A 17708-nucleotide genomic window follows, 5' to 3' on the forward strand; every position below is an offset into this window, starting at 1 on the left:
ACACCCTCAGCATCTTTTTAGTTTCGTGACGATAACTTGCAGCCACTCATGTTCAAGATGTCTCATTATAATTCCTCGAAACAGCTAGTGCGGGTATATTCTAGACTTTCCGGGACATCTATCTTACCAGCCGGGGTTTGCCCCGCGTGAACCCAACCCCGCTCATAACGTAAACACACTATCTCCACGTGAGACTCTGGCGGAAGCCCAATGCTGTTCACGTCGAGTTGTGCCAGTACTTCTGGTACGACCTGGAGATATTTGATCAGATATAAAATCAACAAACAAACAGGTTGTCAAAATCATCAAACCTTTTTCTCAACCAAACTCGAATCAGCACTTCCCACTCTGCGAGACAATTGGTAATCTTTCTTCAAGCAAGCTTCTTGAACAACCTCAAGTTATCTTCTGCAATATTGTATCCAAAGGAGAGTATCCAATCACAATGGCCGCTGAAGTCTTGATGCCCGCAGCTCCACCGGCCGTTCTGGGACCAAAACTTAAGGAGCCAACGCGCCCCACGAACCGGTTGCCCGACTTTCTAATCGACGAAGTGAGAGATGTCGAGAAAGTCGCTTTCGATCCAAAGAAACACCTGAACATCGTCGAACCAGAGCGCATCTTCACCATGCAGGAAATCGGGCTCGGCGGAAAGGGTATATCCCCGGTTGCAGCTTCTTCCCCATTCTCCATCTTTACACCGGAGGCCGTGGCGCAGATGAGAGCAGAGATCTTCAGCGAGCCCGTCCTTCAAAGCTGCCAGTTCACCTCTGACTTTGCGAAGAACATGATCAGGGGATATGGACCTAGGTAAGTAGGGGGAAATGGTATCTGGTCAGTATGCTCCGGTACTAACTCGTCTTTTCAGACTTTGTCCCTTCATATTCGATGCTTGGAACAGCCCCGAAGTTCTCAACGCGGTCTCGAGGGTCGCCGGCGTGGACCTTGTCCCAGCCATAGAGTATGAGGTCGGCCACGTCAACATCTCCATCAACGATGTCACGACTGAACTCACTGCGATCGAGAATAGCGACGACTCTTCCGCTTTTGCCTGGCACCTGGATAGCTATGCTTTCGTCTGCGTCACAATGCTTTCTGATTGCACCGGTATGATCGGAGGCGAGACGGCCATGCGAACGGGCACAGGGGAGGTGATGAAAGTCCGCGGACCAGCGATGGTAGGTTGTTGTCCCTCACAAAGTATCCATGCAGGACTTTGACAAGTTATTATCTTCAGGGCACTGGGGTCGTCATGCAGGGCCGCTACATTGAGCACCAAGCCCTCAAGGCCAAGGGTGGCCGGGAGCGTATCAGCATGGTCACTGCCTTTCGGCCCAAGAGTCCCCTGGTCAGAGACGAGACTGTCTTGACAGGCTCTCGCCCTATCAGCACTCGATCTGATATCTACTATCAGTGGAGTCACTACCGTTTGGATGTGCTTGAAGAACGCTTCCGTGATGGGGCAAAAAAGCTCCGAGAGCGGGAGCGCGCTGGCCGTGAATTCGACGTTGATGCAGCCAAGGAGTTTTTGACTCTCCAGAAGCAGTTTTTGGAGGCTACTATCGCGGAGTTGGAGTAATGGGAGACTGCGGTGGACTTATCTCAAACCCTAGGTCGCGAGTAGCTCAGAAGACTGGCAACATGTCCGAACCAGATCAGCTACGGGTCTACTAGATTAGTATTATATGTAGGATTAGGTAAATTGTACGCAATCCAATCACAGTCAATCAATCAATGGTACCTCGCATTTATAGTAAGAATTTAATGTCTAAGGTGGCATGTCATAGTTAGTTGAGGGGACATTGCTTTGGACGGAAGATGTAGTGTGACACGCTTAATGTCGTGCGCTAGAACGTTCTGTTGATGCGGAAGGAGATGGCCGAACCTCGAAGTCTTGTGTCCTGCGTCAATGAGATGTTCATGATATACCATGACTGTGTGATAGGAAGCATTGACCCCGCCGGTATTGATGTCAACCGCACATCCAACCAGTTCATCTAGTTGGCCATATCTTTAAACTGTGTTTTGGTTTTGGGCTCTCACTTGGATTGCCTTTTCGGGCATAGTACGAGATAACGCAGAGCATGCCGATCTCCGGAGAAAGGGCCGCGTTAGATGCACTAACACTGCCGCAAACCCTGGTGCACAAGACGCAGGCCAGCTGCCAACAGTGCGGGGAAGCGAGATAAGCTCCCCTCCCGGTCAGGTGGGTGGATGTGTTGTTGGGGCTCGACGGGTCTAAGCAACCCCGCTTCCTCGCCTGTCATCAGACATCACCTTTGCAAGGTCATAGGCTCCTCAGCATTGAATAGTACCTTGACATGAAGGCGATGTGGATTTTCTGATAGATCTCATGGCTCGAAGAAAAAGGAAATACGTGCCCAAAGTCAAGGGTGAGTTTCGAGAGGGATCTTTCAGGTGGTGACTATTCAAATTGGATTACTTGGCTGACAAACGACAGGGTGTTACGAGTGTTCCCAGCGCCGCATTGACTGCGATGGGACAAAACCCAGTTGCTTCAAATGTACAACACGAGGAATTCAGTGCAGTGGTTTCGGTCTGCAATACAAATTTCTTGATGGCTTCTCTCGCAGGGCTAGGCCTCAATCTCTTGGAAACCGGAGTGCGCTGCTGAAAGACGCACTCGCTCAATCATCAACGAGTACATCGTCGAGACTTCGATATCACAACTGTCATGCTACTACCTCGGAACATGAAAAGCCCCATGATTCTTGGGAAGCCATCTATTGGGAGAGTTCTACACTGGACATCTATGACACTGCCCAGCAGGACGCATTGATAGATGCTTGCTTACAGACAAGTCCACGGATGAACGATGAAGGCTCCGATCCCGAGGTCCCAAACAATAGCGCAGTCGAAGAAAAGGATGTTGCCGAAAATGCATCATCCTCAACAACAACTGAAGTTGAGGCGGTCGTCAGGCCCCGCAAACCGGCTATGCTGGCAAGCTTAAGCATACTCGAGCCATGGAAAGAGTTCTTGATCGCGCACTGTAAGGCTCTATGGATAGAACGACCCCATGGAGGTACTAACGCAATGAAAAGTTTCCGAATCCATCGCGCCTGAAATGGTTGTCATTGATGACTGTTTCAACGGCTGGCGGCATCTGGTTCTTCCTCTTGCATGGACCAACGAAATGATAATGGACTCTGTCCTAGCTGTGTCAGCTTTTCATATTGCCGGAAAAGCTGCTAGCCAGGCTGAATTAGACCCGTACCGGCTTTATACGCGGGCAATTCATCAGCTGTTGAATCGAAAAGATCTGGTGGACTGGGACAAGGAAACGAGACAGTTTGTCATTCTCGCAATCATGGTCCTTCTTGTTTCTGTGATGGTCAACGGGTTATCGGATTTCCCTATCGTCTTTCAAATGTTAGAATCGGCCATTGATGCAGTCGGAGGAGAGGATGTGATAAAGGACGGTGCGGAAATGGGCGGGTTCCTCCTGCGGCAGATTCATAAGTGAGCCTCCATGATAACCTACTCCACTGAGCATATCACTGACACGTATTCACAGGATGAGAGTCTATGCTGCACCGCTACTAAGCCAGGAGGCTGGAGTCGATGCCATCATGTATCATGGGAAGGAAAGCTTCGATTGTCTGTACTACTACCACAGCTTATACCCTGATTACTGTTCTACGTTCGACCACCTGGCGGACCTTCGCCAGCAGGCGTTTAATATCTACCTAAACCGCGCTTTGGGAGATAGTATCATGAGAGAATCTTCGGCAGAACTAATTAACTCGTACCAGAAAGGTCTAGAATCTTTACCTGACGGGTCTGTTGGCGAACATTGCCTTGTATGGCCGACCTTCATTGCCGCTCTGGAATGCCGCAATCACGAGCAACAGTCATTCTTTGAACAATTCTTGCTACGGCAATATCATCGTAACCAGTTTTCGAACATACTGAAGGCCTTAGAGTTATTGAGAAGTATCTGGGACCAGACTGGACGTGGGAGCGAGACGAATTGGCCAGCACTGATTCCGAGTATGCGGGTTTTCATCATGTAAATACATAGGGGGGCAAAGACATGGCTTGAGTGGCAGCACCTGACCATTTCAAATTGTAAATTGTAAACTCTTATGGTCTCTGGAAGAAGCTCACGTTTGTCGTATTTTCGATACTCATTTGACATATCTTCTTACAGATTTGCACGTGTAGTACGTTGAACGGCGTCAACCACCTCCTTCGCACCCTGCTCTCCAGAACACAGTGCCCCCTCCATGTACCCCTTCCATTCTGTAGAGTATTCCGTACCCACAAAATGAAGGTTGCCTACGGGCTTGCCGTAGACATCGGCATACTCCGTGTAGTGTCCAATCTCCTGGATCGGGGCCAGTGCCCCTTTGCTGTACTGCTCATGCTTCCAGATCTGGTCGAAGATTTCAATCGGACGGAAGACTTCCGAATCTTTCCCAACATTGAAAGCCTTCGCTACTTGCTTGAGTACCACGTTGCGACGCTCGTGGGGGTGGAGCTGAGACCACTCTTCGCCGAACTTGCCGTTGACGAAGCAAGTCAGCGAGTAGAAACCCGTCTCATCGACACTGGTGTCGCGAGCCAATGTGATTGGGCCAGTGTAGCTCATGAAGAAGCCATTGTATCCGAGATCTCTCCACCATGGCTTGTCGTAGCATAAGATAGCCTTGTTGTAGTGCCCAAGTCTAGAAGAATCGTTGACTTCACGCAGTCTTGAAGGTAAGGATGGAGAGATGTTCAGGTCACGCATCATGGTGCTTGGGATGGAGATAATGGCCTTTTTTCCCACGAAACGTTGGCCGTTGGTAGTGATGACGGTGACATGAGCCGAGCTATGTTCGATCGACGCGACGGGTGCGGAAAGATGGATGTTGCTGCGACCTATCAAGTCGGCAATGCCATTTGCGATTTGTTGCGTGCCTATCGACCATGGTCAGTCCGAATTCATGCCCCATAAGGAATGATCATGTACCTTTATGCAAGCGCTGATAGTTTCCACCAGTCTTGTCATCAGCACGAATCGAGAAGAGACCTCTGTTCCGACGACAGTAGTCGATGAACCAAGCAGCAGACTCTTCCGTAGACTCGACACCATGCATAACCTTCGCCCAAAGATTGATCATGGCGATAGTCTTGGGAAGCGCACCCAGATTTCGCACGTATTGATCCAAAGACACGCTGTCATCTTCTCTTTTGGGAGTCTCTCCCTTCAGCGACTCGGCTTGAATGTGGTCTCGGATGAATTCCAGATTCTTCTTTTCTTCGGGAGTGAACTGCAACCGCTCAATCAGCCTTGCCTCAAACAATAACATGACGATATGCTGGTCGTCCACTCACCTCGGGTGTGATGCCAAATGGAAACTCGATCCTCTCGTTCTCGGACACTTGCATGACTGCTTTTCCGACTAGTCGTTGTGCGACCATGGGAAGATTGAACTTTCGGATGTACTTGGTAATCCGCGGTTGGGTGTTTTCATTGACCCAGGCAGCTCCAAGATCCGCGTATCCTCGGCCAGATGCCAAGGGCACGCTCCATGTCTTGCCGCCAACGCGATTTCTCGCCTCGACAACGACGACGGATAATCCTGCCTGCTGCGCAGAGTAGGCAGCCTGAAGGCCGCTCAGGCCGGCACCAACAACGACGACGTCGAACATGCTGATCTCTGTTGATGAACTGGTCTGAGGAAGCTGTGGAAATTGCGCTCTTGGAGTTGTGAGACAAGATGGTCAGCTGTGGTAGAAGTGACCGAGACAATGTAGAAATATGATCAAGACGAATCGAAGGCACCCTGGGCCTCCTCTTTTTATTTGGATTTTGCAAAATGCCAAATTTCTGAGGCATAGCCATACCAGTTTTCATCGGCTCATTTGACTCATATTCTACCGAGGGAGGTGGGCTTGTCGCAGCACTAGATGGAACCATGATCAGCCGAAACCGAATCTAAGCTACAGAAGCTCTTAGCTCTTTAGGAAGAAGCCCACAATAGCTCACTGCCTGTTTAAGAAGTGAAAATGAGAGTCCAGATCGTGACAGCCAATCCGAAGATGATACTTAGGACTTGACTCCTCGAGTGTCATAAGTTGGCCATGCAGCGATGTGGAGTTGTGCAGCGACCAGGAGCCTTTCCCAATGCGGTAATGAAAATGAGAGAACGATGCGGAGAGATCAGCAGGGATGCGTTCCCTCCGCTTCACTGCGAGTCCCCCTTCCCCGCATACCTCAACCCATTCAGCTGCCGAAGATCGGGGGTTGAGTGAAGTCTCTGATGTATTTAGAGGTCCGTCATGGGTTAGACTTTGAGAAATAGTATCCAAGGATTTGAGGGACATGGCTTGGGCGCGATGCATCTGCACCCGCCGCTTAGATTGCAGTCTCGTGGAGTGACTGTCCAGAGTGCGACTCACGTCCTGCCAGTCTCGCCGACATGGCAGGTGATGCACCTCCGGCCTATGGCTAATTGTGCACCAACGACGAGACCGTGATTGTCAAAAGGGCAGTAGCAGCACCTTTCAACTAGGCGTGAAAGAAAACGTGGAAAATTTCCATGTCGATTCTGGCGCTTGTTCTTTAAGATTACTGTTTCCACAACTGTCCCATTCCTTCGGATTTCACAGAACTCGACTTTCTCAATTGGTGCATACCATTTGCGTATTTTTTACTAGCTGCCCATTCGAGACGAGTCAATTGCGAACGCGAGGCCAAAAATCAAGAAGTGTCTTGCTTCGAATGCTGACCTTAATGAGAGATGTCAATCAAGGTTTCTGAATGGGTTAGATTGATTGCATGGGCGGTCCGAACCCTCAGATTCTCGGTCCGAAATGTCACAGCGAGAGACCGACAAGGGTCCTACAGGATAGCAGCACCCTATCAGCAAAATGATGGGCTGTTCATAAGTTTGGAGGTCGCTGCGTCATTGGCCACCATTGTCAAAGACCCTTTGTAGGCGATTCCTTCCCTCCTGCTAATAAATTGGCAGTCGTTGATTTTGCTCAAAGGCCAACGTAAGTTTGAACTCTCCTGGCTGTTGATTTTGATACAAATTCAAGGCATGGAAACTTTTAATAGAATACTCAAATGGTCAAAACTGTCGACTAATAATTGACTTTAGGCCCTTCCAACCGAATAGCAATCACCCATACACACAATGGGTACATACGACGAAGACGAGGATTCGAAACCTTCCGAAATGTACAATGCACTAAACGGAGACTCCAATGCCGACAGGCAAAGGGGCACACGATATTGGAACCCAATTTCATTCTTGAGAAACTCCAATTACACACCAGTGGAAGATGCAGATGGGCAAACAGAAGATGAATCTGCACTTACCTTGGAGCTCCGAAGAAAAGATACCGCGATACGAAGATGGCAATGCTTTTCCGGACTCTTGATAGTACTGTTGTTGATCACCTGGTTTCTGTTCCCTTCGAAGCCGCCTCCACGGTATCCCCAGCCACACGAAGGCACAGACAACGTCCTGAAATGGATGAAACAAGCGGAAGTAGCTGACGGTCACTACTGGTGCGGTCCAACAACAGCTGAAGCCAAGAAAAGAGGATGCACGTTCAACAAACTTCACAACAGATGGATGTCGCAACACTGCGCGGCTGATTTTGAACCGGCGAAGGAGGCTGTCTTCAAGGCCCTGGACGGTGATGTCCCAGAGTTCGTCTTCTACAGAGACGAGGGCGGTAAGCCTGGGGCAAAGATATCCGAGGAAGAGCTGAATGGGTTGGATATCTTGACGCCAGCGTGGACGACGGTGGGGCATCATATGACGCATTGCATGTACTTGCTTCTTCAGGCAGCCGCATCTTTGAATCTTGGAACCAAGGCAGACATGGTAGTGCATGCGTGGGAGCATGCTGGTCATTGCGCTAGCGTCATTATGAACATCACAAAGACGGCGCCAGGGTGGACCGATATTGCGAGTTTCGGGCATACCCAGTCGGGCGTTTGTTGGTAACCGGGCACATCTGAACTAGCATACGGTCAACTGGCATAGCATTTGATGGGAAGCGCAAAAGATCGATTGAGCATAGAATGAAGACAGACTGAACACATTGTTGTCCCAGATATTGTATTACACACTAGCTTTATCCCTATTTTCGTTGCGAGTCCATAGTTCTTAGTCGCACATATCGCATAAGACGCAAGCTCAAGCCTCATCACTGTCACTCTCATGAGTGCTAACCTTTACTCTCGACTCCCTCCACTTCTGCAATAAGGGAAGTCCAACACCGGTCCAAACTGTCAATGCGATGACGAAGGCAAGAGCGCTGCCCCATCCATGTGTCTTCACGAAAGCTGGAGCCTGTCCGCTGGGCATCTGCAGCTGCTGGAACGGGATGACGACGGCCTGTCCCACAGAAACCATGAAACCCAAGACAAAAGCACGCTTCTGCTGGTCGCCACCGCATGCCTCATTGGCCCAACCCGCCAGCAGAGGCGTGTAGCAGCCGTAACATCCGGCGAGGATGAAGACAGCCATCCGAAGCATATGAGGAACAGTCCAAGCAGTGAGAACGGCGTAGACGAAGGTCAGGAGACAGCCGACTGCGAAACAGATCGGGCCACGACTGCGCATCTTGTCGGCAATGTAGCCCGTCGAGACCATGAAGACGAAGTTGATTGCGCCGACGCAGGTTGGGATGTTGTTGATCTCAGGCACCGTGTACATCTTAGTAGATTTGAGGTAGAGGGTGAAGTACTGGATGATGTAGGAGCCGCAGGTGAGGGTCCAGAAGCAGTAGGCGGCGGTGAAGGCGTAGACCTGCCATGAGCCGAAGACGCGGGTGATGACGGACCAGTTCATCTTACCGACGGGCTTGCGGCCCTCTTCTTCGATGCGCTGGCGGGCACGCTCCTTCTCCCAGTCGCTGAGATAGAAGGCTTGGGTGGTGTGTGGAGTGTCAGGGAAGCAAATCTGACAGAAAAGTTAGCACATGCATACTAGAGCGCGGTAGGAACTGTCAACTTACAACGCCGTAGATAACGACTGGAATGGCGAGGATGAAGTCAAAGATGAAGAGCCATCTCCACGCTGACAGACCTCCCTTGCCGCCCATTCCGGTGTAAAGGGCGGATTGCAGGTATCCAGAGAACATTTGACCCAAGACGCCGCTCATGACAAACAGACCAGAACGACGGGCAAGTTCGCTCTTGCGATACCAAGAGCCGAGGGTGAACATCACACCCGGCCAGGCGCTGGACTCGAACAGGCCGATAAAGAAGCGGAGGACGTAGAATTGGTGCGCGCTGTTGCACTTGAAGAGAAACAGTACGAAAAGCGACCACACAAAGAGGCAGCCTGGCAACCAGTAGCGAGGGCGGACGACGGTGATGATCAGGTTCGCGAAAGACCCGCCAATGATGGTGCCGATGTTGAAGTATGTGTTCATCCAAGAAAGCTCGTTGCCGGGGCCGAAGCCGAGCTCATCGCTCATGCCGGACACATAAGCATTTGAAATGTTGTTTTGGTCGAGCTGCCGATGTGAGATTAGCGGTGAGCCTGAAAACCTCAGCGGAGGCATCGTACCTGTTTGATAAAATACGTTAAGCAACCAAAGCTCAACAGGAACCAGTCGAGCTTGAAGATGAGCTTCTTTTCTTCAGGAGATGTGCCCGGCTCATGCCAGTGGAACCACCCGGCCTGCTCAGGCTCTTGTGGGGGCTCCGGCTTGGTATCGGCAGCGGCGGCGGCGGACGTCGTCGAAATGCCGTCCTTGTCGTGGGCCCGGTCGACCGGGTCGACCGCCTTGATCGCGTTCGACGCGTTGTTGTCGAGGCGCGCCATGTTTGACTCGGCTGCGTGACGAGCGAATGACTCGGGTATTCGGACACAAGGAGAAGCACCGCTTCGCACAACGCACGCGTCAGAGCCAGGAATGCTGCTCGGTGAGGCCCTTAACAGAAGGTGAAGGTTTGGGGGTGACTGGGCAGCAGATCTTTATGACAGCCACCGCTCTCCTGAACCGTTCTCCAGGCGGCCGATAGCCCGACAATGATTGGATAACGATTTTTTCTGGGTCGAGCACGACATCGGCAGTCCGCTCAGTGACATTTTGCAAAAGACCAGGTGCTTGGAACGCCAAAACAACAATTTTACCCCGGTGCCGCGCGGTGGATTTGTCCCTTTGATGGTGGTATCGGGGAGGGGCCTGCCTCTTTACCCGTTTGGGTAGTTTGTGTCGGACGCTTTCCGGTTGCTGGCCCGGTCGTCGGACCCTTACTCGTACGCGCAGCAGTCCCCGGCTTATCCCCCATTCGCCTTCTGAAAGCCCGAAACCCCACTGCTTCAGCTTTCAGTGCGGCAGGTGAGTTGGTTCAGATGTCGCTGCTAAGGCGTGATTCAATGTCCTGGCCGTCTGGCATGATGTTGACTGGTTTCCAGACTTGCATATCGGTTGCGTGTCAACTCAATTGAAAACAAAGCATCGAGCTGAACTCACCGACTTTTGACTCAACCGACCCGCCGGACTGTGTCTCACCATGGTTGAATTCGTAGATATCAACGGTGCCCGACTGGCATACCGTGTTGCCGGTCCAGAGAACGCACCTCTCATGATAACTCTTCACGGTGGCCGGGGAATGGGTGAGCCTGGGCCCTCTCTATTGTCAGTGACTTTCCACGGCTTAACAGCTGTTCAGGTGATCATCGGTCGGACTTCAAGGTCTACAGCCAGCTAAGTGACAAGATTCGAGTCTTGTCATTCGATTACCGCGGACATGGGCAAAGCTCTTTGACCAAGCCGTACACATTCGAGCAGATCGTGGACGACATCGAAGGCGTAAGGCAGCACTTTGCCGGTGATAAGCAAGTCATCATCTGTGGTGGAAGCTTCGGCGGCTTTCTGGCGCAGCAATATGCGATCAAATACGCCTCTAAAGTTTCGCACTTGATTCTCAGAGGCACTGCTGCATCTCATCACCGTGAGCTCTTGCGCTACGCACCATTGCTATTATGACTGACTCTCTCATACAGATGAGGCCGGGGCGATCAAGACTCTGGAAGAGAGGATACATAAAGTTCCCAGCTTCTCTGTTGACATGCTGAGAAACAAGGTCTTCGGAGCTTACGAGAGTGATCGTGAGTTCCAGCTGATCTATTTCGCCATGATGCCACTCTATCGGGAGGTCTTTGACCCGGATGCGGCGCTGAAGAGCAATCTGGACGGCGTTTATGTGGCTGAATCGCACAGTAAGCCAATGATGCCAGCGGAGAATCGTTTTAGTAAATTGACCATGTTTTAGATGATCTATACTCAGAGAAGGAGAAGTACTTCGACTACACAGACCGCTTGGCACAGATTACCGCCAAGACGTTGGTGGTTGTCGGTGACAAGGACTGGATCTGCCCTCCAGGTAAGCGTGACTGAAAATTTCGTTAGCAACCAGAGTAAATCACAAGCTGACATCGAGTACAGAAAACTCGAAGTTGATTGCCGAGAAGATCCCTGGGGCTGAGTTGTTTATGGTTGAGAACGCGAATCATGGAGTGCACGCGGAGAAGCCGGAAGTGGTGCTCCCTAAGATCCGGAGACACTTGAACATTTAAATCCAGGAACGTCAATTATTTTGATGGTTCCTACTTCGTCGCAGCTCAGGAATGACTGTTGAGTTCAATTTAAGACGCGTGGTATCTGAAAGCAGGGGTGCAACGCTAAAGGACGACGGTAGCTACAAGCATTCAAAGAAATCCCAATTCCAACGACCCCCATCCATAGTCCATAGCAGAGTCCTCATTTCCCGCGACGGCCGAGTGTCGTGTTCCTGTCGGCGAGAAAGCAGCTTGCCCCCTGAAGCCCGTCGTAGTAGGTGGCTGGCCGGCGCAATCATCGGGCCATTCATGGAAAGCGTAACAAGTAGACCTCCCAAGTACTTCTTGCATCAGAGTGACTAGACTTGTGATCATTGGACGGACCATCGCCTGGTATGACTCCCTTGACGAGGTCATCTGTCCGTTATTGCCATACATGTTGTTACTGCTGCCGGGGAAGTGAAGAGTGGTGTAGCCGTTGTTGGGTACGCCTGAGATCAGACTCATGAACTGGCGGAAGACGTGTGCTGCTTGTCGCGCGTGGGTCCAGCCTTCGGGGAAGGCTTCGAGGATGCTGACAATCACGGCGACCTCATCCCTGGCCGAGAAGGACGTGCACTCTGCGGCGCAGGCGATGAAGCTGTGGATAAGGACCAATCCTACAGGGAACAAACGGCATAGGGTAACGCGGTTCAGTGGCAGCTGGCGTTGCTGGAGAAGGACCGAGGTCGATTGAAGATGCTTCTGTGCGAAGCGTAAGAGCTCGACCGCAGACACAATGGAGCCGCATGAGTTGAAGTGGCAGGGATAGTGAAGCAGGAGCAAAAGATGGTAGTAACGCGCACTCAACCAGGTGACTGAATTATGGATCGGCACGTTGTCTGGTTCCAATGGCGACACAAGGCAGCCGTTGCTGTACCAGTTCTCTATCTCCGATCTGATGTCCTGGACAATGGCACGGCGGTCAGCCTGGGAAAGAGCAGCGACGTCGGACTGCTTTCGTGTGTGAATCTGGCGAAGAATTCGATCTTCTAGTTGCCTCAGCTGGATGACGTGACGGTTTGTCTGGAGGATAGATGCAAAATGTTGCCGATCTGGAGAGGCGAATTCTTCAATCGTCAGCCCGGGCAATGGAACATCCATGTTCTCGTCAATAAGGGCCACTGGCAAGCCCAGCGAAATGGCCATCATCCGATCCAGGACGTAGATGCTCCAGAAAAGACGATGCCGCAGCTCGATATTCATCGCAGAGAGCGTCTTGTCCTCGGAAGATCTGCGGCTTAAGCCTAGTAACATCGCCTGTCGGGAGACTATGCCAGCTATTGACCATGTTGAAATGCCCTTGGGGTCGAAGAGAGAATACAGCGCCACCAAGACCAGAATCTGAATCGATTCGAGGTCTTCACGAGCTAGACATTCTTGGATAATGTCGGCGTAAGCCACGTCAAACTTGGATGTCGTGTCGTTGGGAATCTGGCCTGCTCTCTGTAGTGTAGTGCACCCGATAGCCATGATGAGGTACAGCAAGGTTGTATCTGAGTCTCGCCGCCGTTTGGAAGACTCGCCCAAGTTCTCCAGATCTCTGAGAACCTTGGACCTGTTCACGAACGGATATGCTCGGTTCACGTTCCTGAAGTAGGCGTCCACAAATCGACGAGCAATGGCATCCCGCGGCAGACTCGATGACGAGAAGCCTCCATCCCGGATAGACTCGATGCCAAGTATCCTCCCTGGCTCTGGTGCCGGCTGAAGAAGAGCACGCATGTGGTCGTTCCCTCTTGATGAAGGCGATTCCGAGTCCACGTTCACGGCCAAGCTTCGCTGGTCAAAGACAACCGACCCGGTGTTGCCGTGTATCGGAAATCCATCTCCTCGGTTGCTCCCCACACTCGCGGACCCAGGCGTGGCTCCATTCGCCGGCGTTGATGGGTTGATATCCAATTGCTGGCTCTGGTGCTGAGAAAGAGCACCCGGTGAAGACCCTAGGAGCGAAACAAGGTCCGTTCCGGTATCGAGATGCTCAACCCCGCCTCCAGGTACCGGGTGGCTTTCGTTGATATACCGTGTTAACCATTCAATCCTCGCCCTCAGGTGATGCGTCTGAGCTGCCGTCGACGCGGCTGGTGTGGAGAAAGAACACTTGTGTCCAGCATTGGCACACAACGTGCAGATGGGAAACGTGCGTGAGCATTTCTTCTTGAAAGCACGGCACCGGTCGCAAGCGGGAATATCGCGGGGCGCCTTAGGCGAGGACGCCGCCACTCCCGTGTTTGCCGAGGCGGTGGCGTTGGCGACATTGGGAACAGGGCTGCCCGAAGGAAGTCCAGGGGCAGCAGCAATAGGACTTGGCAGTATCGAAGGCGTAGGGGGCGGCAGAGACGTCGTGCCTACGGCTGCCGAGACGACTTCCGAAGATGAGACATCGGGAGTGATATCCGGGGCTCCTCCAGCTGGCACTGGTGATGTCTGCGGTGGCGGCAGAGATGCGCGAGGCAGCACGGGCGGAGAAGCCGAGCGGCGGAGAGTGGATGGAGACGATGGGGATGTTCGTCGGACGCGGAAGCGGTGGATGTTGGATTTGATCTGTTCGGGAGACATTGCGACGGCTTTGCCAGTGAAGACGGCGAGACGCCGACGCAACGCCCGTCTCGAGTCGGAAGGGGGACGATCGGTCGGTCGGTCACTGTGCGCGGGCGCGTCGCAGGCGCATAGATGATAGGGGGGATCGAATGGCTTGGAATCCAGGAGTCGTGGGGGCGATCTGAGTCGGAGTCGGGGCTCTCTCCGCTATTATGCTGAGCTGCTCTTCAGGCCATGGATGGATGCCAGGCCCTTCCGACGTGGTGGTAATGCTGCAACAATCCGTTCCTATCTCTATCACGTATGTCGACGTAAAGAACGCAGCATCTTCGCAGAGTGCGAATCTTTCCTCTCTCCCCCCTTTCAGCGTTGCACTCCAGCCAGGCTGTCCAGTCCGCGCAGATCCGATAGCATATTTTTTTTCAAGCCTTGCGCCGGCAGCTAGCACGACCCAGGCATTTCGGCAGTCAGTTTGATAGCAATCAACAGAAGCACGACTCGAACGGGCGCAGAGCACGCAATCTCTATCGGCTGAGGGGGTCGACGAATGAGAATTCTTTCTTCAGGGACAATTGTCCAGTAGATGGCCCATGTTTTGCCCCGCTGTCGGGGATCTGTCGTTCGGACTTAGTACTGCTGAAGAATTTTCTTTTCTGGTTAGGTGGCCGGATTGCGACTTTATGGGAGACAAGTGCGTACTACAATCACTGGCGAACATGGGAAAACAGAAGCTTCATGTCTCTGTGAATGATAGAGTCTCTGCCAAGAGAATTGTAAGACGGGGAAGTATATGACTTGCATGAGACTGCTGTTCGTCCCAAGACCGCTTGTCTCCGGCAGCCGGAGTCTGGCTGAAGGATGCGTGTATGTAATAGTCCCACCACACAGTTCAGTGTTCGCGCGACTCGTACAATAGCGCCAGTCGGGCCAAGGCCGATTAGTGTCGGCCATCACTCTCGCCTCGCCATCCCAGCGGGCCTTTCGTCCGATTGCAAAGCATGGTTGCACCAGCTGAATGAGTGGTTTGTGCCTATTGCCGAAATCTGAAGAATATGGGAATGCAATCGCCTGATGTTCTTTCACCAGCGTAGACAACTCTTCACGGGTGTTTACTCATTTAAGTCCGTCATCTCCTCTCTTCACAGGCTTCCTCCGAGCTGTTCATCGGCGCTACGATACCCCTCATCATCACTCCAACCCTACTCTTCCACACTCCGTCCCACACCGATCCGGTCAAACCCCGCAGCCATGTCGCCCATGTACACGGAGGATAAGCTCAATGTCGACCGGGTCGCCGTGATCGGCGCCGGACCGTGCGGTCTCGCCGCCGCGAAGTAAGCTGTCGTCCGACCGAGCGAGCCCCGGAGTACCTCGATGCTAATTACCGGCTTGTAGATACTTTTTGGCCGAGACGAAGTTTTCCAAAGTCCAAATTTTCGAGCAAAGAGATACCGTCGGCGGCGTTTGGACCTACAGCTCTCTCAGCGTCATTGATATTGACTTCAGCATCCCGAGAACGCAGCCCACAAAGAACCCGGACACGGCTATTGCTGTTGAAGGTCATGAGGCCAAGCAGTTCGTGTCGCCAGTCTATGACTTTCTTGAAACCAACATCCCGCACACGCTGATGAACTATTCCGACAAGAAGTTCCCGTCCACTGCCTCGCTATTCCCCCCTCACCAGACCGTGAAGAAGTATCTTGAAGACTACGCCGAGGAACTGAAGCCCATCATTTCACTATCGACGCAGGTTTTGGGCTTGAAGAAGGTACAGAGTGGAAGCCAAGTCTGCTGGGAGATTGAAACACAAGATCTCAAGACAAATGAGATAACGAAATCGCAATTTGATGCCGTAATGGTCGCCAGCGGTCACTACAACGACCCCTTCATTCCCGATATCCCAGGCCTCGCCGATTTTGACAAGGCGCACCCTGGCACTATCTCCCACTCCAAGTTTTACAGGAACGCTTCTCAGTACGAGGGCAAGGTAAGTCTCATCCAACATTCACTTGTACGAACCGTGGACTGACTTGATCATCCAGAAAGTAATCGTCGTCGGCAACTCAGCTTCCGGCATCGACTTAAGCGCCCAGATCTCCACGGTCTGCAAACTCCCCATAATTGTGTCCGAAAAGACCACCCCGAATACCCCAGCAGAAGACCGCTCATCATGGGCCAAGATGGTGCCCGAGATCCTCGAATTCATTCCAGAAGGCCGCAAGGTGCGCCTCGCCAACGGCGAGGTTGAGTCCGATGTTGATGGTGTGGTCTTCTGCACGGGGTACTTCTACAGCTTCCCTTTCCTTAGCGCTCTTTCGCCGCCAGTCGTCACAGACGGTGCCTACGCTCGCAACCTGTACGAGCACCTTCTCTACATCGATGATCCGACCTTGGCGTTCGCAGGTATTCCGCAACGCATTGTCCCGTTCCCTGTTGCCGAGGGCCAGGCTGCCTTCGTTGCGCGTGCATGGGCAGACAGGTTGCCTCTGCCGAGCACCGCCGAGATGAGGGAATGGGAAGCGAAGATGTTGAAAGATAAGGGAGAGAGCAAGATGCTTCACAACCTTGCTTTCCCGAAAGACCTGGATTACATCAACATGCTTCACGCTCGGAGTCTTGAGGCTGCGAAGCGTGAGGGCCTTGAGAACGATGGTGTCGGCAAGATTCCGCCATTCTGGGATGATGAGAAGAGGTGGACGAGAGAACGTTTCCCGCTCATCAAGATCGCATCGAGAAAGCTTGGTGAGAAGAGACACGAGGTCACGACTTTGGAACAACTGGGTTTCGATTACAAGGCCTGGAAGGCTGGCTTAAGCGAGGAGGAGAAATTGCTATGAACGCAGAACCAGGCCGAGGAGTTAAACTGTCAGACTCAAGTGCTAGACATAGACCTCTAGAATCTTCATCATTTTGAAAGCCTGTACGCCTTCTCAGAAGCCTTGCCCGTCATTCCGCGCCATGTAGTACCCGTTGCAGACCCAATCTGACTACTGTTGCAGCTGCAGTAAATCAACGCAATCAAGTTAGATATCAACAGTAGCTTTTCGAATCTTTCGACCGAAGTAACCCAATAGCAGTATACCCCCAGCCTGAGCAACGGCGCAAACGGATGAAGTTATCCAGCCTACTCGAAAGTAGGGCGTCTGTGTCCCCGTATTGAAGATGAGAAGGGGGACCCAAGCGTTGAAAGTCGCACCGAAGGCTTGAGCGATTCCAAGAATGAGAGCTCTCTCATCCGCCAAAGAGCCAAAGGTTTCGCCAAGATAAGACTTTCCCCCGAGTCAGCATCTGTGTATAAAGAGAAACGAATGAGAATCTGCTTACGATGATCACAGGCCCATAGGCGAGGGTAGCCGGGTTGACGAGGTACCCGAAGAACGCACCCGCCTTTGACGGAACCACGGCCAACACAACACACGTGACAAAGTTCAAGGAGGTGATGATGAGCGCGACCCAAATGCGATTCTCCAGTCTGTCAGATAAGAGGCCGAACAAGATTGTGCCGACGAGACCAACTGCGTACGCGGCTGTGGGGATGCTGGGAACATTTCAGCCAAAGGACGTGTTTCGTACTCTTCGAAT

General features: G+C 52.2%; 6 protein-coding genes across 6 annotated transcripts; 3 read left to right on the forward strand and 3 right to left on the reverse strand.

Annotated features, from left to right (window-relative positions):
* Window positions 1-445: 445 nt before the first annotated feature.
* COL26b_001690 (uncharacterized protein) lies at window positions 446-1579 on the forward strand (the record flags this gene model as incomplete). Its single annotated transcript, XM_053174634.1, has 3 exons — window positions 446-810; window positions 902-1178; window positions 1238-1579. 3 exons carry the CDS (start codon window positions 446-448, stop codon window positions 1577-1579), a joined length of 984 nt encoding a protein of 327 aa, XP_053041565.1.
* Window positions 1580-4168: 2589 nt separating this feature from the next.
* On the reverse strand, window positions 4169-5661 carry COL26b_001691 (uncharacterized protein; the record flags this gene model as incomplete). The annotated part of the gene is given in 3 exon segments (XM_053174635.1): window positions 4169-4926; window positions 4979-5327; window positions 5344-5661. 3 exon segments carry the CDS (start codon window positions 5659-5661, stop codon window positions 4169-4171), a joined length of 1425 nt encoding a protein of 474 aa, XP_053041566.1.
* A 2504-nt stretch (window positions 5662-8165) lies between these two features.
* COL26b_001692 (uncharacterized protein) lies at window positions 8166-9803 on the reverse strand (the record flags this gene model as incomplete). Its single annotated transcript, XM_053174636.1, has 3 exons — window positions 8166-8933; window positions 8989-9492; window positions 9546-9803. The coding sequence occupies 3 exons, from the start codon at window positions 9801-9803 to the stop codon at window positions 8166-8168; spliced, it is 1530 nt and encodes a 509-aa protein (XP_053041567.1).
* A 695-nt stretch (window positions 9804-10498) lies between these two features.
* Window positions 10499-11564, forward strand: COL26b_001693 (uncharacterized protein; the record flags this gene model as incomplete). Its single annotated transcript, XM_053174637.1, has 5 exons — window positions 10499-10601; window positions 10658-10939; window positions 10992-11207; window positions 11261-11371; window positions 11434-11564. 5 exons carry the CDS (start codon window positions 10499-10501, stop codon window positions 11562-11564), a joined length of 843 nt encoding a protein of 280 aa, XP_053041568.1.
* Window positions 11565-11896: 332 nt separating this feature from the next.
* Window positions 11897-13310, reverse strand: COL26b_001694 (uncharacterized protein; the record flags this gene model as incomplete). The annotated part of the gene is made up of 2 exons (XM_053174638.1): window positions 11897-11905; window positions 11931-13310. The coding sequence occupies 2 exons, from the start codon at window positions 13308-13310 to the stop codon at window positions 11897-11899; spliced, it is 1389 nt and encodes a 462-aa protein (XP_053041569.1).
* Window positions 13311-15374: 2064 nt separating this feature from the next.
* On the forward strand, window positions 15375-16963 carry COL26b_001695 (uncharacterized protein; the record flags this gene model as incomplete). The annotated part of the gene is made up of 3 exons (XM_053174639.1): window positions 15375-15460; window positions 15522-16113; window positions 16169-16963. 3 exons carry the CDS (start codon window positions 15375-15377, stop codon window positions 16961-16963), a joined length of 1473 nt encoding a protein of 490 aa, XP_053041570.1.
* Between the last annotated feature and the right edge of the window lie 745 nt (window positions 16964-17708).

This window comes from Colletotrichum chrysophilum (genome assembly GCF_026319265.1).
Source record: "Colletotrichum chrysophilum strain AFK26 chromosome Unknown scaffold_7, whole genome shotgun sequence".
In the NCBI taxonomy this organism is placed as follows: domain Eukaryota; kingdom Fungi; phylum Ascomycota; class Sordariomycetes; order Glomerellales; family Glomerellaceae; genus Colletotrichum; species Colletotrichum chrysophilum.